Genomic DNA, 24979 nt, shown 5'->3' with positions numbered 1-24979 from the left:
TTAAATATTTTAAAACTTTAATATACAGTGCTTCATAAATCATCACAGGCGGTAGAAATAAAAATGGAAACAAATAAGTTACATCGTAGTAAAAAGCATTTCTGAGATTCCATCTGGCATTTTTCGTCCTCAGACTGAACCCCTTATCAAAATATCATAGAAAGTATGCAAACATAGAATATCATTCTTATACATTTCTTGTTTGTTTTATTCTTTAGCTAAATAAACAACTTTTTTTTTTTAAAGATTCCCTTGAACCATGTGACGTTTGTCTCAAACAGAAGGAAATACAAATAGTATAAATTAATTAAACTTGTGAACAGTCTGCCGAACTTTTGACCCCAAATTCCTCCAGTACACACACACACACACACACACACACACACACACACACATACGCAGCATCCACACAAAGCAAACACACACATCTGTGCATAGACGCGGGTTCAACTGGAAGCTGGAGTTCGTTTCTCTTCAGCTCGATTAAAGGGAAACATCCTTTTAAACTGATGTGTTGCCGTGGCAACAGAGGCGTGATAGCGCCGTATAGATACAGTTCTTATAGTTGGAATTCAACTCTAACTATAGTTCAACTCTTACTATGGTTCGACTCTGATTTACGTTCGTTTTTTTGTGCACATGATTAAAGCAGGCGTCGCGAAAAAAAAAAACGAAAAATCTGTGAAAAGTTTAGTCCAGCATACTTTTCAGGAACAAACATGGCCGCCGGTTCAAATAGAGTCGTAGTTAGTTTTAACGTCTCCATTAAAAAAGAAATGAAAAGAAATAACCTTAAATATAAGTCAGGGAGGCAAACGGGGTCGACTTGTTCTATTGCACGTTACATTTCTGACTTTTTTTTTTTTTTCTTCATTTCTTCCGAAAAAAAAACAAAACTAACCTCACAGTCGTCATCTTCAATAAATAGGAAAAGACAAAAAGCAGTCGATTCGGCCCCAAAAGTGTTGCCGAGGACAACATTCGCTAAACGATACTAAACAGGCGTGAAACCGTTGCCCTAGTGTTTGCGTATAAAAAACAAACACGAAAAAAAAAAACAGTGTCAATTGATTGTCGTTACGAGATCAAACTCATGGAAAAGAAGGCAGCGACAGTGACGTACAAACGGAGCTAGAAAAAAAAGGGGGCGGAGTTTGGACATGCGTTTCACAACCTTCCGTCTCAACAGCGCCCCCCTGCGGTGAGTAGCTGCGCGTACACGCCGGAGAGAAGTCGAAGAGTGATGATACAAAAGCCGAAAGAAGGCGGAGAACGAGCGCCGGACAGTGCAGGAGAAGAACCAGTATGGCTTTGAAAGGACGCAGCCCTGTGACCCAGAGAGGAGGAAACTTTCTCTTTTTTAATAAATACTACTCAGTCCTCGCTTCTACTTCCAGTCGTCGTCCTCGTCGTCGTCCTCGCCTTCCGTCGAGTCGTCGTTGGTGCTGTCGCCGCCCATCTGTCGCGCCGTCCCGTTCTGCTGCTGCCGGGCCGCCATCATGGCCGCCGCCTTCGCCGCCGCCGCCGCCCGCTCCTCGGCCTCCTTCTGCCGCAGCGCCGCCGCCTTCTTCTCCTGCTCGGCGTGGCTCTTCATGTGAGCGCTCCGGCTCTTCACCTTGAAGAAGACCCTGCGAGCGGGGGACGGTTTTTTTTTTTTAGTCATCGTGGTCAACGACTGTCACGTGACGAGATTCAAAATTTAAAACGTTGAGTTTCCGGAGCAGGGCCGGTGCTGTGTCTCAAATCGCATACTAATCTTAGTATACTAGAAGTTAGTATGCATCAGTTTAGTATGCATACTAACTAGTACGCAAATTCTCCGCAGATAGTATGTCTCAAATCAAACTCTGCTGCTACACACTAACCGGAAATTACATGACAGCTTCTTCTTCTACTTCTATTTAACGATGTTTCAACCAGCTGTTTGAACGCTATCGCCTACACCTGCTGGCATCACGTATTGCAACTTTAGAAAAAGAAATAAAGAAAAAATATGAGAATCTAAATAATCGCGAGATATTTAAGCTGGTATCAGCAGCGAAGACGTGTTTATCCTCCTACTGCTGCTGAAAATACACATTTAAGTATATGCATATATATGCATTTATATATGATGTAACTTCCGTTTAAAACGTCACTAAAATGGCGGCTGTTTAGTGTGGTTAGTGTCCATCGAACCATGCTAGTTTTGTGGGCGTGTTAGTACGCCAATTTAGTATGCATGGCGCACTAAATTTCGCATACTAAGAATTGAGACACACTAACGTACTAAAAATACTAACTTTTAGTACGCTAGTATGCGATTTGAGACACAGCACCGGTCTAGACAGGCATGTATGAGGGCAGCCACAAATCTTGAGGGGGCATTGTGCGCCATTGTGCCCATTGTGGGATTTAGTTTGAGGGGGTACAACATTTATTTGAGGGGGCCAGGCCCCCTCTTGCCCCTGCCTAGACCCGGCCCTGTTCCGGAGGAATAAACTTGTAGAGGAGTAACTCAGTGTCACCTGAATATGAAATAATTGAGTTTAAAAATGTTGAAACTACTTCTACGCATTGAATATATACATTTTTTTTTATAATTTAATCAAACATGTGTATTTTTATTGTAAATGATTGATTGATTTAAGAAAATAAATAAAATTTTTACAATCTTTTATATTTATTTTTTACATAGAGTTTGACCATTTTATTCCAATAATTGAAGAAATAAAATTCAATATTTTTTAACTTTTAGCCTTTTGAATATAAAAATGTCACCAGACGACACCACAAGATTACCGAGCTACTGGATCAAACTTTCAACCAATCACGCGACGCACCTGCGATCATGTGACCAATGTTGTCGTTTCGTGGCTCCATTAAACCAATATTTATATTGAATTTAAAAAAAAGCCATTTGTTTAAAAAATATTGAGTTTCGAGCATTCGTTTGTGAACAATTGGAATAACAAAATTAAACTCTATGTGAGAAATGAAATTAATTAATTTAGAAAATTATTATTTTAACAAAATTTAACTAAAACAAAGTTTCGACATTAAAATTCATCGTTCAATATTCAGATGTCACGGATGTTTCACTGCCGACGCTCTCGTCGAGCTCCATCGACAGGAGGTGCAATATCTGCTCGGCGCTCCGGTTGCTAGGATACGCTCAGCAACAGAGAACACGCTGGCGGTCGTTCAAACCATCTCGTCCAGGCCTTCTTTTTCATGCCGTCCATTTAAATCGCACTTGGAACCGTTGCACTGACCTGCCGCACTTCTTGCAGGGAAACTCTCCCTCCTGGTTGGCGGCGGCGGCGGCTGGTTTGGCGGCGGACGCGGCGGCGGGCTTCCTCCCGGCGCCGTCGTAGCGAGGCTTGGAGACAGGAAGTGATGGCGGAGGAGGAAGACTGACGACCCGGGCGAGCGGGGGGTCTCGCCCCGTGTTGTCCTGGCCCTTCATGATCAGCACGGTTCCAAGCTGCGCAGAATAAAGCATTAGTTACACAAATAATTAGGATTTTTTTTTTTTTTTTTAAATATATATACTCTTGCAGTAGCGTTGACGATCCAGTAGGGGGAGGCAAACCTAACACTATACAGCAAGAAGCGCTCTGGTTGAACCGCCTGCTGATGCAACTACTATTAATTTTAAAAAACTTTATATTAAAATAATCTTTACATCGATGTTTAAATGTGCATTTTAAATTAATACAAACAAAAATCTATTTTTTTAAATTGTATTTCGCCGAGCGCGGACTCGTAGCCAATCATAGCGCACGGTTGCCCAAACAGGAAGTAGAAACAACTTCGCCGATCTATTATAATATTTTTTAATTATATTAAATTATTAGATACTAAGAACATTCTTTTGACTGTTACTTTTCTGCGGAATGTTAAATAAACATGTGGGATTTAAAAAATGTATTTTGGAAATAACGAATAAAAAAGTGACAAACAAGTTCTAACAAAGGTTTTTGGATCAATGAGTAACTTGAACATTCCAAGGTTCTGACTCGTGTTTCTCAGGAAATTCAGCTTTAATCTACTTCCATTACACAACTGTTGTTTGTAGGAACGCCGCGTTCGCATTCATCATCCTGATAACACTAAATAAACACTGATAATTTATGTGAAAACTGAAATACAAACATCTGGATTTTTCTTTCACCACTTTTTTTTTTTTCATTTTCTTTGTTGCAAAGTCAGCAGAAACTAAGAAGCTTGAAATAGGAGTTGTGTGTCCTTGGGCACCGAAAAGACAAATACACACTGAAGACACGACAGTCTGACACAACACAGATAACACAAAATAGTTTTGGGTGCAGGGTTTGTGAACAAGTGCGTAAGTAAAACTATAAAAACGGATTATGTGGGAATATATCGGCTAACTGACGCATTTATAATTGTTTATTAATAACTATATCATTTGATTATTACAGGAAGTATCTTGTACCTCAAATACAATTCAATTAAACAACTTTAGATCACAATGGTTGGTCAACTCAACTTCAACACTGCGGAAAACTGACCACAAACTGTTTCAACTGAGAACAATCTCTTAAATAAAGAAAATGTTGTCACAACATGATCTGGAGCTTATAATCCATGTGTTTGTATCTTCTCGTTTAAACTATTGTAACAGTTTATTTTCATGTCTAAACCAGAAGGATCTGTCTCGCCTGTAGTTGATTCAGAACTCTGCAGCCAGAATTCTGAGCCGCTCTAGTAGAAGAACTCACATTTCGCCGATCCTTAAAACTCTTCACTGGCTTCTAGTTTCTTTCAGGGTCAATTTAAAAAAGACGTATTTGAGCTTTTCCCTGATTTTCTGGGACTCCTGTGTTTGTCTTATGTGTCTTGATCTTTTAAAGTATTTATTTTAACTCTGTATTGTTTTTGATTGTTCAAGTGCCTTGTGACCCTGGTCTAGAAAGATCTTTACAAACTACCTTTACTTACTTCCAATCACAATATTCAACCCTCTATAGTCTAACATTATAGGTTTATTTGTTAAATAATCTGCTGCATGCACACATGGTCGACTCACGTTGTCGGTGGGCTGGAGCGTCAACAGGGCGGGGCCCAAATCCGGCATCCTGTCGGCTGGCCCCTCCCACTTCCTGCCCTCGGCCTCCCGGTGCGTCTCCACGCTGTGCGAGCTCTGCTGGCACAGAAACCATTCGATTGTTCCACCGAACAGACCTCGCTTCCTTCGATACGAACCACATCCTGGTCCCTCTCTCTCTCTCTCTCTCTCACCTTGTTGTTCACCTCTTCCTCGGCCGCCCGGCTCTCCACAGGCTCCGCCTCCCCGTACGTCAGCATCCCGCTGCGTCCGATCTTCACGCGCCTCTTGTAGGTGTAGTAGAACTCCACGCACTGCGCCACCGTCTTGGTGGTCACCTGCTTCTGCACCATGAAGAAGTCCTTCTTGTAGGCGGCGATGCCTTTGTTGAATTGACGCCGCTCCGCCGCCGTCCACCGGTCCGAGCCTGTGGCCAGAGCGACTTCGTCAACACCTCGAGGTCCACTTTTTTCCACCGTCGTTTCAAAACGTTCGTGGGGTGGGGGGGAAACAAGCGCTCCTCTGTCATCTCGCCTGCGCCCCTTGACCTCCCCCCACCTCCTCCTTTCACCTCATATCCACCCCGACAATAGCCTCAGTCACTCACTCAACGCCGCAGCTGCCATTGCTCAAAGGCTGAGTCAGTGACCGTCGGAAAGAAGAGCTTCATCACCAAGTTTTTCCACAATCTTTACTGTGGAAGTTTATCCCAATATTTAATGGTTTAATGTAATATTTAAACTTTGATTTTGTGTGTTTTTTTAAGCATTGAATGCTTTAAAAGAAATATTGAATGAATAATCATGTGACACACAGAGAAAAAGGTTCCTCGTCGCATGATTGGCTGAAAGTGCCATTTTTAAAAAAAAATTTATTGAATTTTATTGTGAAAATATTCAAATTTAAAAATTCAATTACTAAATTATTTCTTCAGTTCTTTCAAATCTAAATTATTACATTTTTTCATTATTATTATAGCAATATTTTTAGATTGAATTTAAAATGCCACAAATGTAAAACGTTCGAATTTGGAAATTTTATTTTGTCATTATTGGAATTAGAATATCAAACTCTATGTGTAAAAATGTTTTTATATTCAATTTTGAAAATATTCTAATTTTGAAATTCAATTACTCAACAATTTCTTTAATTGTCTCAGTATCTTAATTATTAAATTATTGAAAGTCACATTATTATTATTATTATAGCAATATTTTTATATTAAATTTAAAAGGCTGCAAATTAATATAAATTGAATTTGGACATTTTATTTTGTCATTATTGGAATTAGATTATCAAACTCTATGTGTAAAAATGTTTTAAGTAATTTGGAAAATTTTGTAATTCAATAACAATTTCAAAATTATTGATTTTAGTGTTAAAAAAAAACAAAGTCATTTCGAAAATTTCAACACTTAAGGCGTTGAATTCAACTTCCATAGTTTTCCGCCAAACAAACAAACATTTGAAAAGATATTTTGAACCAGAACAAAGTCACGAACCTGCATAATGGTAACTCGACAAGGCGTGAGATTCGCCGAAAAGCGGATTCGCCGTCATCATCCGACACAGAGCCGCCTGCAAGAAAGTCAACGTCGTTAAGAACAACAGAGACGTCGTCACAGAATCACTTCCTAATTACTGAACCAGTTTGAAAGCGAGTCCTTGTTTCTAACCCCCCCCCCCCCCGGCCCCCCCCAAAACCTTCCCTCCGTCGTTTCCTTGACGACCGGATCCGGAGCTGAATCTTCACTTCTACTCCAAGATAAAAAGAACATGACAGTCCGTGGGCGAGTGGATCGACGATGATCCGCCGACGGATGATCGTAGAGTTTGTGTGTTACTGTACTTTACTATAAGTCACTCCGGAGTAACAGCCATAAAATGCATAATAAAGAAGGAAAAAAACATATATAAGTCGCACTGGAGTATAAGTCGCATTTTTGGGGGAAATGTATTTGATAAAATCCAACACTAAGAACATACATGTCATCTTGAAAGACAATTTAAAATAAAAATAGAGGCAACAACAGAATAATTGTATGTTACGTTACTGAGAACCTGGTATGTTAACATAACATATTAAGAGTTATTCAGAGAACTAGAGCATAAATAACTAAGAAGTTTACCAAACCATCCGTGTAACTCCAAATAACTCAAATCACATGAAATCTTCATCCTTCAGTGTCACTTTTAAACAACTAACTAACTCCGGAGGTAGAAGATGCGGCGCTTCCTCTTCTACGTCGAAATTATCAACACAGGCCTAGAGCGCCCTCTTGAGGTTAAGTGTGAAAATAACATGTGAAATGATATACCGCTAATAATGAGTTAATAAACTGACGAGAAACTATTTCCTTCAACTGAGAAAAATCTCTAAACTTAGGAAAATGTTGTCACAACATGATCTGGAGCTTGTAATCCATGCGTTTGTTTCTTCTCGTCTGGACTATTGTAACAGTTTGTTTTCATGTCTTAACAAGAAGGATGTGTCTCGTCTGCAGTTGATTCAGAACTCTGCAGTGAGAATTCTGACCCGCTCTAGTAGAAGAACTCACATTTCTCCGATCCTTAAAACTCTTCACTGGCTTCCAGTTTCTTTCAGGATCAACTTTAAAATTCTGGTTCTTACTTTCAGATCTATTCATGGTCAGCCTCCTCCTTACATCACTGATCTGATCCAGCCTTACACCCCAGCTCGGGCTCTGAGGTCTGTGGATCAGAATCTACTTATGGTTCCACGCACACGGTTCAGGACCAGAGGAGATAAATCTTTTCAGGCTGTTGCTCCTAAGCTTTGGAATGATCTTCCTCTCTCTTTGCGCTTGATGGATCTACTGACTCCTTTAAGAAACATCTTAAGACGTTTCTATTTGTTCAGGCTTTTCCTTGAATTTCTCGAACTCCTGTGTTGTTCTCAATGTTGTCTTGATCTTTGAAGTATGTACTGTTTTGAGTATTGTTTTGATTGTTAAAGCGCTTTGTGACCCTGGTCTCGAAAAGCGCTATATAAATAAATATTACTTACTTACTTACTTACTTATAAGTCACTCCAGAGTATAAGTCGCACCCCCGGACAAACTATGAATAAAAACCTGCGACTTATAGTCCGGAAAATACGGTAGTTTCAACTATTAACGTTTGTTTTCTCAACGCGCCGAACATTCGTCGACACAAACTCGACGGTGACCTATTGAAGAAGCTTCTCTCACCATGATGTCGCCCTTGCACGCGTGCAGACAGTGGTGGACCAGCTCCTGGTTGGTGCCTCCACCGGGCAGAACGCTGGAGCAAGCCATCCGCATCAGCTCCTCCACTGGGAAACAAACCAAAGATGATCTAAACGAACAAATACGTGGAAGATGTTGTTGTTTTTTTGTTGTTGTCTATATTTTAAAAAGGATTTACAGGAGAATTAATAACATGACAAAAAAGTCAAACGTCACATTAATATCGACATTTTCATCCACGTTAATGTTTTAAAATAAATGGAGTTGTCGTTAAAACTCTGATGGACTGGAAATCGAACCTCTCTTCTGGTAGTCCGGCTTCTCCTCGTGGTCCCGGCGTGGAGTCCACAGCAGGTCGGCCCGATGTCGGTCCTGCTCCACGGCCGGCCGCGGCCTCAGCTCCGGCACCTCCGCCTGGTACCTCGACCCGATGTTGATCCGCCTGCAGAAGGTGGAGAAAAAAGAGAAACAAAAAAAGTTGAATGAAGAAATAATATCCTGTTGTTTGTGTCCATTTGTCTGTCATTAAGAATGAAGTTGCAACATTTTCAGATCATCATTCAAAAAATATATATATTTTCAGAAATATTGTTTGATAAAACTATATATTTATCTGGCTTTTGTATCACTTTATGTTTTTAAATAATATCTCTAGATTAATACATAGACATATTAAATAGTATAATAATCTTAATATTCAGAACTGTTGGTATTCAGAAATATTTCCTTATAAAACAAAAAAAATCTCTTTTAATTGCATATAAAACTAATATTTTAATTATTAGTAATTTAATTTATTAATATTTTTCTTGTTTATTTCACCACTATTTTACCAAAAATGATTTTAAGTTACAATAGACAAATAAATGTTTTAAATTAGAATAATATTAATATTCTAAACCCAAGGTTTTCAGAAATATTTTCTTATAAAACAAATATTTTTTCTCATTCATTTTACCACTTACAAATCATCTTAAAGTATACATGTAAATGTATTAAATAATAATAATCTGAATATTCTGGAGATATTTTGCCATAAAACTACAAGTATTTCTTGTTTTTTTTCATTTAAAATCATATATTCTCAAAGTAAATTAATACAAGGAAATAATCAACATTATTATGATCTTAACATCCTGAATCTAAAGTTTTCAGAAACATTTTACCATAAAACTACATGTATTTCTTGTTGAACTCTATTGAAAACTAATGTTTTTCTTTTTTAATTCCATATAAAACTAATATATTTCACCACTATTTTACCAAAAATGGAAGATTTTAAATTAAATTAGACATAAACATGTATTAAATTATAATTATATTAATATTCTAAACCTAAAGTCTTCAGAAATATTTCCATATAAAATGAATATTTTTCTTGTTCATTTCCATATAAAAACGAAATATATTTTTACACTGTTTTACAAAAAAATATTTTAAATTAAATTAGACATAAACATGTGTTAAATTATAATTATATTAATATTCTAAACCTAAAGTCTTCAGAAACATTTCCATATAAAATTACTATTTTTCTTGTTTATTTCCATATAAAATCGAAATATATTTTTACACTGTTTTAACAAAAATGATTTAAAATTAAATTAGACATAAAACATGTATTAAATTACAATATTAATATTCTAAACCTAAAGTCTTCAGAAATATTTCCATATAAAATTACTATTTTTCTTGTTTATTTCCATATAAAAATGAAATATATTTTTACACTGTTTTACCAAAAAATGATTTTAAATTAAATTACACATAAAACATATATTAAATTATAATAATATTAATATTGTGAACCCAAAGTTTTCAGAAATATTTTCCCATGAACTCTTTGTTTTACATTTTTTTTTTCACCAATAAAAACCTTCATGATCTCTTAGTTGTGCATAAAAACATAATAAATTATACATCGTAATAATCATTAATATTTAAGTTGTTTAAAATTTGGCCAATTTATTTAATACTAAAACTAATTTTTGCATCATTAAAATCTGATTCTTCTTTTTGTTTCGTTTGGAATTGAGTTCATTTGATTCCCTAAAGATTTGAACCTTCAAATCCTCTTAATCTTCAGTATAATATTTGTGTTTCTTCTCAGAACATGTTCTGCTCATTAACGTGTCATTATTTCCTCCGACAACCAAACGTTCGCAGCAACCATGTTCAGATCAAGTCTTCTCGTCCTCCTGCTCTTCCTATGGGCTCTATTTCCAGCAGCGTGGGAGTGTGTGTGTGTGTTTCTATCAACCTCCGGCGAGGAAGGTGGGCCGAGACTTCTTGCTGAACCAGGACCTCCCCCTCCTCCTCCTCCTCCGCCTCCCTAGCCCTGACTCCCCCTTACAATCCTTGATCCCAGATCCTAGATCCGGCTCGGACCGACACTCCCTGAACACACCTGCGTCACATGACTACTGGAGAAACAAACTGACTCCTCCTGAGCTCACTGACCTCCTGACCTTCTCTACCACCTCCTCTGACGCTCTGAAAGAAAATCAGTTGAAATTTTACTTTCCAGAAAGTTTCGCTTTCGATCCGAGCGTTGCCGTGACGACCCTAGTGGTGAGGGAGCTTTTTTTTTCTGCTTTTTCTCAATATTTAAATTACAAAAAAATCTTTTTAAATCTCGTCACTTGTCGACTTACGGCTCGATGCTGACCGGTGTGACCTCGCCGATGGCCGACAGGACGGGCGGAGTCATGTCGCAACTACCTGTTCACACAACAGAACATTTGTTTTTGATTAAACTGTGCAAAACATTGCTAAATAAATCAATTAAAAAGCAATAAAAAGGTTAAAATCAGAAAAAAGTTTCTCACGTCACCGTCTAAAAAAAATTAAATTGAATGAATAATCATGTGACACGCAGAGAAAATCGCATGATTGGCTGAATTATTTTTATTATTATAGCAAAAAAAATGATTGTTTTGAAATTCAATTACTCAACTATTTCTTCAGTTCTTTCAAAATCTAAATTTTTATAATTTTCATTATTATTATTATTATTACGCAATACTTTTAGATTGAATTTATAATGCCACAAATGTAAAACGTTCAAATTTTGAAATTTTATTTTGTCATTATTGGAATTAGAATATCAAACTCTATGTGCAAAAATGTTTTTATATTGAATTTTGAAAATATTCAAATTACATAACAATTTCTTTACTTGTTTCAATAAACTTTGTTTTTAAGATAACTTTTAACTTCATTTTTACTTTTATAGTAACTATTTATCGTTATATTTTAATTTAAGAATAATAATAAAGTGAGAATTCCCTCAAAAAACACAATTCTACATGTTGACAAACCAAAATATCGACTGTAGTGAAGCATTTATTGATTTAAATTAATTTGAATGTAAAGAATTAGTGACACAGATGGAAACAACCATGTTTAAAATTCAAACCTCGACACTAATGGCTACATACTTAAACTTATTCGTAGGTTTAATTAATATGCTTAAGTTTTATTGTTTTTTTTAAATGTCAAAAGTAATTCAACTTCAACACATATCTTTTTTTTAAGATCATGAAAGCTTGATTTCTATCGACTGCGGTTAATTTTATGCTATAAAGATGATATTTTTAAATTGTTTTACATTTTATTTCCTTAATAAATATATTTTAATGTTTATATTGACTTAAAGGAAATATTCATATTTGTAATCATGTCCCGAAATCAGTGGTTTTCTATTTTCTGATTCGTTTTTTTTCCACATTTTAATAAAAAAAATATTCTCATCAACATGTCCGTCACACTCACTGGGACACAGGAGGCTGCGCGAGGCCGACTTGGGCGTGGCGGGCGGCAGACCGGCCGCCGACAGGAACGTGGAGAAGTAGAGTCCGGATCCTTCCCGGACCGGGCTGAGGATGGGGGGCGGCGTGTAGGGGGGCATGGCCAGCGGGTTGTCGGCCAGGCGGACGGGCGAGCGCAGGTGGCTCTGGTAGGACGTGATGCTGGCGTAGACCGGCGGCGAGATGAACAGGCCCGGCTTGGGCTGCGGGATGAAGAGCGGCTCCGGCCTCGGCCGCCGTTTGGACTTCTTGCCGTCGTCGTCGTCCGGGCCGCCGTTCTGGAGGAGACATGTTTATTTATTTTTGTGTAGAAATCCAACATTTAATGATTCTTATTTTGTCGAGAGCAGGTTTTAAAGACTCTTTTTTTTTCTTATCAGAGGATCCAAAGATAGAAGGAAGCACCAGAGTGTGGAAGGATATCAGTTTCAAATTTTAAAACTTGAAAAATATAATTGTATTAAAATGTTTTTTTGCATCATGTTTTCTCACTAAATTCAATAGTTTCTATATTGAAAGCTTAATTTTGTTTTTATAGTATTTTTTTTTTTTTAATTCATATTAAATTATTGTAATTAGAATATCTAAGACTTTGTGTAATAACAATTATATATATATATACTGTGTATATATATATATATATATATATATATATATATATGTATTTATTTATTTAAAAGAAATAAATATATATGTTTATATATATATATATATATTTATATATATATATATTATATTTATTTATTTAAAATATATACATTAATTTTACATTATAATTCCAATAATTAAAATATATTTTTTAATTATTTTGTTAGTAAACATTTTTATGTTTAATTTAAAAGACAGCAAACTATATTATGAATTAAGCCATTTTTTTAAAATATCAAACTATGTGTAAATAAAAAATATATATATTATGATAAATGAAGTTAAACATTTTAATAAATTAAGTTAAAAGATTGACGACTATTTGAGTGTAATATTCTAGTTCCAATAATTCAAAAATATTACTTATTATTTTAGTTAATTATTTCATTAGTAGTTTTTAAATTCAATATAAAAATGTTACAAGGGTTTGTACTGTATAAACGTTCCATCTCTACCAATAGAGTACCGAGCTATCGATGGAACAGTCACATGATCGTCTGTGCATCACACGATTGGCCGAACCAGTAGCTCTGTGCTCTATTGGTATAGTCTGGTGACACCATTACATTTTTATACTGAATTTAAAAGACTCAAAAAAGTTAAAATATTGACTTTAAAAATGTATTTTGGATTTATCTGAATTACAACATGAAACTCTATGTGTAAAAATAATATATTTAGAAAATATTTGATCTAAAAAAATGTTTTTATAAAAAAACCCCATCAAATTCAACCTTTCAAAAATGATTAAAAAGCAAAATTTCAATAAATTTCAACATATTAAATCCAAAGTACTGAGGATAACACGCTCCATAATCTACAGTTGAGAAATGCAGCTAAACCTCGATAATCTACATGATTAGGATTTGAGAAAAAAAACGACCCCCACCCAGAGAAACAGAGAGTAAAGAGGGGATCAAAGGGGTCGGGGGGGGGAGGGTGGCGTGGATTAAACCCCTCAGATTACAGACTCACCTGCTCCAGGCCGTCCGAGGGAGAGTTCCTGAGCGAGCGTCTGCGGGTGACGATGACCGAGGGCTTGTGGTCGTGCTGGCCCAGGTCGTGGGGCAGACCCAGCGGCCAGTTGGTGGTCAGGGTGACCTCCTCCATGTCGGGCGAGATGGGCTCCTGCCTCCGGACCGGCACCGACACCGGGATGACCAGCGGGAGGAGGCCGTCGTCGCGAGGCCTCTTGACCGGAGGCTCTCTGTGGGTCGGACTGTGATGATCCTGGACGGAGAGGAGAAGAAGGTCAACCATGAGCCACCATGAGTTCTGGTGCTGAGGACGAGCAGGACGTAAACACCTTTTATAGCATGATATCTATAATTTGATTAAACAAGGAAGTTGTTTAATGAGATAGTGAAAAATGACAAGAAGCCATATCATTTATAATGATATATAACAGTGTTAAATATCATCATGTATTGTCATTTTTTCACAATACTGTATCAAAATTTAACAGCATTGTTTAAGGTGCATTTATTATTATATTGTAAAAGTCGTTTTAAAGCAGCAATATGTAGGATTGAAAAAAATATTTTTGGCTCCCCCTAGTGCCTGAACAGTAGGGGTTTTACAAAATATTGTTAGGGCGAGGTTTTCTTTTCCACGACACTGAATCAATATTCAAAAGCATTGTATCAATTTTACTTTATTTTTAGATTTTAGAATCATGTACAATAGTTTTTTAAGGTTTGTCTTTCAATAAAGTATGTATGTAAAATAATTCAACTTTTTATTCACAATTAACATGTAATTATTCACTGCCATCACTTTTATGTTGCGATTCAACTAGACAGCAGCGGTCAGCACATTCTCCGCAGCTAAATGAAAATAATGACTGAGAACGAGGGGATACAGTGACTCCAGCAGCTTTTAAAGCTGATGTTTGGACAATATTTTGGTTTGAAAACAAATGAAAGCAGTTACAACTGAGGACGAGAGGATACAGTGACTCCAGCAGTTTTTAAAGCTGATGTTTGGACATATTTTGGTTTGAAAACAAATAAAAGCAGTTACAACTGAGGACGAGAGGATACAGTGACTCCAGCAGCTTTTAAAGCTGATGTTTGGACATATTTTGGTTTGAAAACAAATGAAAACAGTTACAACTGAGGATTAGAGGATACAGTGACTCCATCAGCTTTTAAAGCTGATGTTTGGACATATTTTGGTTTGAAGACAAAATGAAAGCAGTTACAACTGAGGACGAGAGGATACAGTGACTCCAGCAGCTTTTAAAGCTGATGTTTGGACTTATTTTGGTTTGAAGACAAAATGAAAGCAGTTACAACTGAGACCGAGAGGATACAGTGACTCCATCAGCTTTTAAAGCTGATGTTTGGACATATTTTGGTTTGAAGACAAAATGAAAGCAGTTACAACTGAGACCGAGAGGATACAGTGACTCCAGCAGCTTTTAAAGCTGATGTTTGGACTTATTTTGGTTTGAAGACAAAATGAAAGCAGTTACAACTGAGACCGAGAGGATACAGTGACTCCAGCAGCTTTTAAAGCTGATGTTTGGACATATTTTGGTTTGAAAACAAATGAAAACAGTTACAACTGAGGATTAGAGGATACAGTGACTCCATCAGCTTTTAAAGCTGATGTTTGGACATATTTTGGTTTGAAGACAAAATGAAAGCAGTTACAACTGAGACCAAGAGGATACAGTGACTCCAGCAGCTTTTAAAGCTGATGTTTGGACATATTTTGGTTTGAAAACAAATAAAAGCAGTTACAACTGAGGACGAGAGGATACAGTGACTCCATCAGCTTTTAAAGCTGATGTTTGGACATATTTTGGTTTGAAAACAAATGAAAACAGTTACAACTGAGGATTAGAGGATACAGTGACTCCAGCAGCTTTTAAAGCTGATGTTTGGACATATTTTGGTTTGAAAACAAATAAAAGCAGTTACAACTGAGGACGAGAGGATACAGTGACTCCATCAGCTTTTAAAGCTGATGTTTGGACATATTTTGGTTTGAAAACAAATGAAAACAGTTACAACTGAGGATTAGAGGATACAGTGACTCCAGCAGCTTTTAAAGCTGATGTTTGGACATATTTTGGTTTGAAGACAAAATGAAAGCAGTTACAACTGAGGACGAGAGGATACAGTGACTCCAGCAGCTTTTAAAGCTGATGTTTGGACATATTTTGGTTTGAAAACAAATGAAAACAGTTACAACTGAGGATTAGAGGATACAGTGACTCCAGCAGCTTTTAAAGCTGATGTTTGGACATATTTTGGTTTGAAGACAAAATGAAAGCAGTTACAACTGAGACCAAGAGGATACAGTGACTCCAGCAGCTTTTAAAGCTGATGTTTGGAAATATTTTGGTTTGAAAACAAATGAAAGCAGTTTCAACTGAGGACGAGAGGATACAATGACTCTAGCAGTTTTGAAGCTGATGTTTGGACACTTTTTGGTTTGAAAACAAATGAAAGCAGCTACAACTGAGAACGAGAGGATACAGTGACTCCAGCAGCTTTTAAAGCTTATGTTTAGACATATTTTTGTTTAAAAAACAAATGAAAGCAGTTACAACTGAGGATGAGAGGATACAGTGACTCTAGCAGTTTTGAAGCTGATGTTTGGACATATTTTGGTTTGAAAACAAATGAAAGCAGTTACAACTGAGGACAAGAGGATACAGTGACTCCAGCAGCCTTTTAAAACTGATATTTGGAAATATATTGGTTTGAAAACTAAATGAAAGCAGTTACAACTGAGGACGAGAGGATACAGTGACTCCAGCAGCTTTTAATGCTGATGTTTGGACATATTTTGGTTTGAAAACAAATGAAAGCAGTTTCAACTGAGGATGAGAGGATACAATGACTCTAGCAGTTTAGAAGCTGATGTTTGGACATATTTTGGTTTCAAAACAAATGAAAGCAGTTACAACTGAGGACGAGAGGATATAGTGAGTCCAGCAGCTTTTAAGGCTGAGGTTTGGACATATTTTGGTTTGAAAACAGGTGAAAGCAGACAAAAGAGTCATGGTCTGTAAATTCTGCAACACCAGAGTAAAGTAGTCGACAATACTACACATGTATCCTTGTTACTACATTATGATTACATAGTATTGTCGCCCTGTATCGTGATATGTCTGTGCTGATTGTGGTGAAAGAAGAGAACTCAAATATTTCTGATAGTAACCACAGAGGTTCTGTACAAAATTAAAGTACTTATACAGTATTTTAAAAGTTTGTAAATCACAAAACAAATATAGTTCCACAACTTTTCATTTCATTACTTATTGTGATGGTTCTGGAACAAAAACAAAGCTTAGTGCTCATTTCAAGGACTGTTTTTTCCCTTTGGTTCTCCATTTTCTCCGTCACAATAATGTTTCTTGCACAAGTTAGTTCCACTTCCATTCCGACATGGTGTCGCGGTGACAGAAAACCCTCGTGCGCGTCACAGAAAACCCTCCCCGGGCAACATTCCTCTCGTGTTTACTCGGAGAAACCATAATAACCGCCCTGTGAGTGTGTTCCACTGAACGAGGACTGGAACGCATTTGCAGCATCAAAGCGGCCCAGACCACATCTTCGAGGTCCACGCTCGGGCCTCTGGTCGTGTGCTGGACCCGGAGATCTTTGCTCAGTACTACACCCCAGAAGAGCCACTGCGAAGCAGAACCTCCTCCCTACAGAGGAGGATTTTCTCTCCTTTGATTCAATGGGGGAGGTGTGCAGGCATGTAACCAAACACAACCGTGGATGACTTGCAACCCAAGAGGCAAATCCAGGGCAAAGCTTAAACTACACACTGCCTCGGTGTTGTTTGGCAACTCGAGCGGTTACACAATCGATGACACATCGACACTGATAAGTGAGCGGCCGGTGCAGACGGAGCGAGAGTTGTTTATCAAAGTCCTCCTATAGCTCGGAGCTAAAGAACGAAGTTGTGCGTTTAGGGAGGTCTCGCTTCAATAACGGCGGGAATTAAAAATTAAAGCAAAAGTATATTCGCCGATGGAACTTCCAGCCTCGGAGATCATAAGTGCTATCTGAGCGTTATTGTTTTTGCTCGGTCTCCGGGCGGATATTGGAATATGAGCCTTAAAATTGTTCATCCCTGCTGAAACAAAACTACATTAGTAAATATTAATAACATTTGTCATCACTGTTTTTTTTTTTAATTTAAAAGTAATTTAGTGACTCTATTGACACGCAAATGCAACGCTAACAATGGTAGCTTGTGGCTAGCTGCTAAAAAGCTAAAAGTGTTGACTCACCGCTGTTTATTAGATGTTTTTCGGAGATGTTGGCTCAAAATATAATATTAACCTATATTCATACTATCTGTGATACTTTCTTAGCTGGTGAAGAAGTTAAAGTCATCTAAACAGACGAAATGATAAGCTAGCAGGTATCCTGACGGAAAGAAATGCTAAAGCTAGCAGTTAGCAAATCACACAAGAGTGAAGGAAATACTGTTTTATTAAAGGTTATTTAAGTATATAAGAAAAGGTTTTCTCATTATTTGCTGTGTTTATATGTAAAAGAACATGCAAAACCTTTATTAAATCAACATAAATGGATATCAATATTACCTTTAAAAAAATAAATAAATACCTAATAAAAAGGTTGAAGAATATTTGGGTTAAAAAAGTCACTAAAACATTAAAAAAAGTTAGTTACTAATCAGGTTCATATGTATTATTTTATTAATAAGAAACATAAGCCTACAATTGTTCATCCCTGCTGAAACAAAACTACATTAGTAAATATTAATAACATTTGTCATCACTGTTTTTTTTTTTTAATTTAAAAGTAATTTAGTGACTCTATTGACACGCAAATGCAACGCTAACAATGGTAGCTTGTGGCTAGCTGCTAAAAAGCTAAAAGTGTTGACTCACCGCTGTTTATTAGATGTTTTTCACAGATGTTGGCTCAAAATATAATATTAACCTATATTCATACTATCTGTGATACTTTCTTAGCTGGTGAAAAAGCTAAAGTCATCTAAACAGTTGAAATGATAAGCTAGCAGGTATCGTGATGGAAAGAAATGCTACAGCTAGCAGTTAGCAAATCACACGAGAGAAGAAAATACTGTTTTTTAAAGGTTATTCGAGTATAAAGTAAAATGTTTTCTCATTATTTGCTGTGTTTATATAATAATAATAATAATAATAATCTCTATTTATATAGCGCCTTTCTAGACCAGGGTCACAAAGCGCTTTGAAAGAAATGCTACAGCTAGCAGTTAGCAAAACACACACGAGAGAAGAAAATAGTGTTTTTTAAAGGTTATTTAGGAACATGAGAAAATGTTTTCTCATTATTTGCTGTGTTTATATGTCAAAGAACAAGCTAAACCTTTATTAAATCAACATAAATGGATATCAATATTACCTTCAAAAAAATTTATAAATACCTACTAAAAAGGTTGAAGAATATTTGGGTTGAAAAAAAAGTCACTAAAACATTTTAAAAGTTAGTTACTAATCAAGTTTATATGTATTATTTTATTAATAAGAAACACATTTTCTGTACGAAATTATTAAACATGAAAAATGATTGAATAATAATGTGGAATTATAGTTTTAAAGCTAAAGCTGAGAAATATTTTTCTTAATTTTATTTTTTAAAATGGTTAAAATACAGCAACGTCTGTCTTTTTCTTTTAAAGCAAATAATAGTACATTTAGTAAAAGTGAAGTTTAGGAAAATGAACAAGAGGTAGTTTCAATGTGTATATATGCGTTTCTCTGTAGCAGGACGGCGGGACAATGGCTGGTGGAAAGCCGGAGAAGGCCATGTGTCCAGCAGGATTGTCCTGATGTTAGGATGAAACTATTCAACTCTGAACTTACCCTCACAACGTGAGGCGGTAACGACTCCATTTCCGACGCCTTCTGCGCGAGGGTCTCCAGGTTGACCTCCTGCGACACCCTTCGTTTCCTGCGTGTACTCTGTATAACCCCCGTCGGGGCTGCCTGAACGCCCCCGTTCTGGGGGACCTGCTGCCCGGGGGCGGCCTGATCCGACGAATTAAGGACGGGACCGTCCGACGGGGCCCCACCCTCCTTGGAGAGGCGCCGGGACCTGCGAAGCTGATGCGGTGCGAGCTGTGTCTGGGACAATAAATCCGAGGCAATAAGAGGATGAAGCGGGTCCAGGGGCTGCTGTGGTTCTGGAGTAATGTCCTGGATGAGGGGCTCTGGAACAGAGGAGTCCTGGGAGTGTACCACCACGGGCTGCGGGTGTGCGTTCGGTGCACCTGGGAAATAGTCAAGCACATGGGGGTTTTGTTGTTGTAACTGCTGATGTTGCATTTGAAGCTGCTGTTGTTGTATCTGCTGCTGCATCTTTTGTGTCTGCTGCTCGTGCTGTAGCTGGAGATGTTGTTGGTGCTGGATGATCTGCTGCTGGATCATTTGCTGCTGTTGCTGCTGCTGCTGCTTTCGTTGGATCTGCTCCGACTTCTGCTGCGCAGGGGCTTGTGGCTGAGAAGGGTAATTTGGTGGGTTGGGCAGCGTTGTTCTGTTGCCCTGGAAGGTTTGGTAGTAGGCGGGGAGGTGCTGCTTCGGCTGACCGAAGGCCAGCTGAAAGGGCTGCAACACGGAGGTCCCGCTGGCGTGAGACGCGCCGTGCTGCTGGGCGTTCAACGCGCCAGGTTTTAAAGTCTCTTGAAAGGGTTGCTGCTGCTGCCAGTCCTGTCCCTTTGCAGCCTCTTTGAAAGGTTCCACCGAGGGATTGGTACCGAGCGGCTGGTCGACCGGCTTGTTCTGAGGCTGACCCTCATTCACAGACTTTGCAAACGCAGCCTGGATCCTTGTGTCCGTAATGTTCCCTCCGCCGACGTAACCGGCAAAGTTCTGAGCCCAGTTCGCTGTGGTCCAAGAAGTGGCCCTCTGCTGCTGGGTCAGTGGTTTCTGTGGCTGCTGCTGCTGACCCTGGTCTGGTTGGTTCCACTTCATCTGAACAGTCTGCTGGTAATGCCCGCGGTTCTGTTCGCCCTTTTCCGGGCTGAATATCACAGAATTGAGGTACATGTGTGGACTTTCAGGATTAGAAGTCACGGTACTCGCGGCCTCGCTTTGTCCCGGATCAGGAACGCCGCCTCCGGGGACGTAGTAGGACCCATCCGGGAGTTGAGGGGTCTCCTTCATGGCTAAACTCGGGTTGGCGAAGAAGGTTATGTTTTTGCCAGTTCTCTTAGTCGCGGGCGTTTGTTGTGCTGGTATACTCATGACAGGCATGAATCCAGTGTCTTCACGCAACAAAAGTCCACAACGGGATCCTCCTGTAGGGTCTTTCCAACAAGATCAGTGAAGTAGTCGTCCGTCTAAACCTCTGCTTCTCTTTGTCGCCCCATCAGTCAGGGGTTAACAGATCTGAAGAAGTCCGCATGCTCCCTCCATTCATGAGCGACACCCTGCGGAGAGAAAAACAAGACAGAGGTCAAGCCTTGAGCCATGTTTCCAGAGGGGAGACCGCCAGGGGGTCTCATTATCATCCCAGCCTTGGCCATGTTAAAAACCTGCTGTTTGCTTTTTGAACAATGGAGCTCCATGAAAGGTACCGGGGGGTGAGAATAGAGGAGGGAGTGGCAGGTTTTTGTGTCACTATTCACCAGAACTCACATGACACGACGAGAGGGTCAGGAATTTCTAAACGCACTTTGCAAGACCCTGCAGAGACGATCAATACTGATCAATGGATCCTGGAAACGTTATGATAGGGTGCGAGTGGAGACCCATGTAAAAACATTAGCAACAAAAGGGAACAACAAATGCAACAAAACTCAATTTCAGCAAAACCAGGAAGTGGTTGTGACAGCGCTCTGCCCCGGTGCCCTTTGAACCCTGGACGCAGAAGGACAACTGAAAGTGGGCAAAGAGTGACTCACGGTGAGACAATGGACGGCGGCGGCAGCATGACGAGGTACAACGGGAGAAGGCAGCCGTGCAGACGGGACAGATCTAGACTATCGCCATGGTTACCAGTCATTATCATCCAAAGTATGAGATGCAGGCCAGCCTTCACGGCAGATTGTTGCATAACAGAGTTGCTTCTCTTAGAAGGCTCGTTTCAAACATCTCACCTGATCCAGGAAACCTTTGAAAACACCTGCCGCTTTGCTCAGAGCGTTGTTAGGATGCTGGGTAACATAGCTAAGCTAAGTTAGCTAGGAGGCTAAATTATTTTGCAGATAGTACCAAAGGTTTTATTTCTATTTCCAATAGTCACTTTGTGTTGTCAATTCAAGGGCTTCGACTTCGCTCAGACAGCAGCCATTTTTGGAGGTTAAGGATACACGACTTCCCTGGGAAACACTCGTACGACGGCGGTACTTTCAGATTTCAAAGACGCAACGAGCGAAGGTCGACCATTGTCTGGGTGATCTGAAGGACGACACTTACTGTTTCTACCACCTGGACTGTCTTCTGCAGATACCCCCCCTCGGCATTAAGTGCCAGTTGCAGCTCAACAGAGTCCCGTCGGTGTGTCCGGGGCGACACGAGCGACAAAGCAACAAGGGTGTCCAGACACTTGCAGGAGTTCAAAGCCAGTGTTTTTTTTTCTTCTTATTCCTGGCTTTAAAGACTTTAATCGTCATTTTTAAAGCTGAAACGGTTCGTCTTTCAAATGGTATGACGGACACAAAGTTGCAGGCGTTGATCAATTGTTGTGTAGGTACTTTTATTTAACGCTTTTTTATGAGAAAAAGCATGTTTTACCTCATGTTTGCATTAATCTATAGACTACGAAAATAGACTCACGGCCTATAAGGCCTCATAGGTACGAAACTGAGATGCTCGATGCATTTAGACAACTTTGTTTCAAGGCCTACACCCCCCCCCCCTTCTTTTGATAGGTGCCTCGTCCTTTTTTATGAGCTCTCGAAAAAGTACAACGTGTCAAAAAGTGCATCAAAGGAACAAAACTGATCACTGTAATCGAGATAGATAGTTATATAAACAATGTTTAGCAAGGCCAAGAAAAACAATTTATATATCCCATATAGAACAAGCATAGATCAAATATGGACCCCGTAACACTTAATAAAAATTTGGACTTAAAATGTTTACGATGTTAGCATAGATGGCCGATTACAACAAAATGTAACCACCCTGCAAAAAATACTATTTTAGGTTTTGCTTTAGATAATCCAACGTGCATAACTATATAATATACCACCCCCGTAACACAAGATACATGTATACTTTCTAGTTTAGCTGGTTGATAACGATTAAATCTACCACCAAGTAAAACTTAAGAATCCTGTAAATATCTAAAATAACAAACCTATCAATTTGAAAATCCAATTGAGGACAATTTTTGTCACAAGATTCAGTAAAAAAGTATGATTTATGATGATTGGTTTTGCAGGTAATATGGAATTAACATTATTTTCAAATAGGCGATTTTGAGGAACCACGTAGGTACTGACCACTGCAGCCGACAGTGGAATCATAAGTCGAATGAGGAAGTCGTGTTCAGCACGTGCAGCAAGGCTTGAAAATTCCAACACTGAACGTAAGGCTTTTATTTTGATATCCAAGTTCAGCAGGAAACATTAAAGCAGCATCAAAGGAGCTTCTTTAGTAGATCCTCCAAAATAAAATACCCCCATTTTGTCTTCACGAGAAACATAAAGAACCATCTCTGACAATCTCGAGGAAGGCGACTGGCAATTGTCACCCTTTACTCTGGTGGCCCAGTAAAACACACACACACACACACACACACACACACACCTTAAAATAGCTGCAGCTGTTCAGAGCCTTGCACTGGTTATGAGGGCAACACACTCAAAACTTCCAGGGGTCTGTGGCCCCCGCGTGTGTGACGTTGAAATATGTGCACATAGAATACATGATGGGCGACCGACCCCCCTGAGATCCGTGCGTGTGTGCGTGCGTGCGCGTGCGTGCGCGCATCACTGATCCAGAAAAGGGATCATCGTGACGCATCACAACCTTACACAAGCCTCGAGTTTATCCCAAAGAAACAAGAAGGTTCTTAAAATAAATGCTCTTAATCCAGAGCAGGGGGGGGGGGGGGTGTCACGTCCGTGCACGAGGAAGAAGATCGAGGTGTGTTTGTTTGTGTGGAAAAAAACAACACAAAACAAACGTGTATTTACGAGGAAAAAAAGCCCTTTGTTGGTGGATTATGCAGCAGCGCTGCAACAACACAACCGTGAGCGTGAAAGTGAGTCGTCAACGGTCAGCGCGAGCCGTTAACTTGTCAACAAGAAGCTTTTGCAGCAACTTCGATCACAAACAACAACAACAAGACAACAACAACAACAACAACAAGGTGATACTTACTGTCCGTCACGTCGAGCCGCTGGAGAACATCCCTGATGTTGACTCATGCTAACACATCTCATCCGCTTTCTTTTTTTTTTTTCCTTTCGTGCCCCCTCTCTCTCTCTCTCTCTCTCTCTCTCTCGTTCCTCACCCCTCACGTCGCAAAGGCTACTTTAAAGACGGGAAAGGGGCGGCGCGTAGAATCCCGACGCGCTCCTGAACGCACCACCGCTCGTCCGCGTGTTCTTCACGGACGAGGCTGCACATCGTTGCACGGAAACACGTCCACTCGCAGTGCGGCCTTTTCTCTTTTTCTTTTTTTTTTTTGCACCGTGTTTCTCCTCGTCTTGTGACCCCCCCCTCCCTCTCTCTCTCCCTCTCTCTCTCTCTTCCTCCCTCCCTCGTTCTCTCGCCACGCCCACTTCCACGACCATATATGGAGTTCCCCTGAGCAGGCTGTCATTTACGGAGAAGCGACGCTCACAGACGGGAAATTCCGACACACACACTCACACACACACACACACTCGGGGAGGAAGGATGATGGTGGGGTGTTTCTCCGACACTTTCACTTTCTGCGATCCTCTTGGGGAAAATTCCCGGAAATTACTGCAGGATTAAGTCATGTTTTCAGAGGTCAGGGAGTGATCTACTGATGACGTCACCACAGAAGTCAATGATTCATCGTTACAGAGGATTCTTTGTGTCTGTGCGGAATAAATGTCTTATATTTATGTTGGTGAGCAGGTACGTTGACAAAAGCACTTTATTTTATATTTTTTAAGAATTGGAAAGTTGTAAAAAGTATGCAATCTTGCACAAAAAACAACAGGACACCTGATTAATAACACAAAAATAACACACTTTTTCCCCTAATATTGTGCAACAAAATGAGCAGAACCATTTAAGAACTGTCCTTGTTTTTTTATGAAAGTAAACGTCG

At 39.1% G+C, this 24979-nt stretch overlaps 1 protein-coding gene across 3 annotated transcripts; it reads right to left on the bottom strand.

Moving 5' to 3' along the window:
* On the bottom strand, positions 1-24382 carry mideasb (mitotic deacetylase associated SANT domain protein b). Of its 3 annotated transcripts, XM_087779305.1 has the most exons (13): positions 24055-24382; positions 19588-21152; positions 13716-13970; positions 12058-12370; positions 10938-11004; positions 10744-10776; positions 8583-8725; positions 8266-8369; positions 6556-6631; positions 5248-5480; positions 5036-5149; positions 3255-3466; positions 1-1628 (listed from the first exon to the last, which is right to left on the bottom strand). In XM_087779305.1, the coding sequence occupies exons 2-13, from the start codon at positions 20974-20976 to the stop codon at positions 1388-1390; spliced, it is 3180 nt and encodes a 1059-aa protein (XP_087635431.1). In that variant the 5' UTR covers positions 20977-21152; positions 24055-24382; the 3' UTR covers positions 1-1387. The 3 variants fall into 3 exon arrangements, with proteins under 3 accessions (XP_087635431.1, XP_087635429.1, XP_087635430.1); XM_087779303.1 differs by lacking the exon at positions 10744-10776 and having other exon boundaries at positions 5036-5152; positions 24055-24380; XM_087779304.1 differs by lacking the exon at positions 10744-10776 and having other exon boundaries at positions 24055-24378.
* Between the last annotated feature and the right edge of the window lie 597 nt (positions 24383-24979).

The sequence above is a fragment of the Callionymus lyra genome, chromosome 18, assembly GCF_982586985.1.
Source record: "Callionymus lyra chromosome 18, fCalLyr1.hap1.1, whole genome shotgun sequence".
Classification (NCBI taxonomy): Eukaryota; Metazoa; Chordata; class Actinopteri; order Syngnathiformes; family Callionymidae; genus Callionymus; species Callionymus lyra.
Note: the sequence above shows the minus strand (reverse complement) of the source record. Positions and strands in the feature narration are given on the sequence as shown.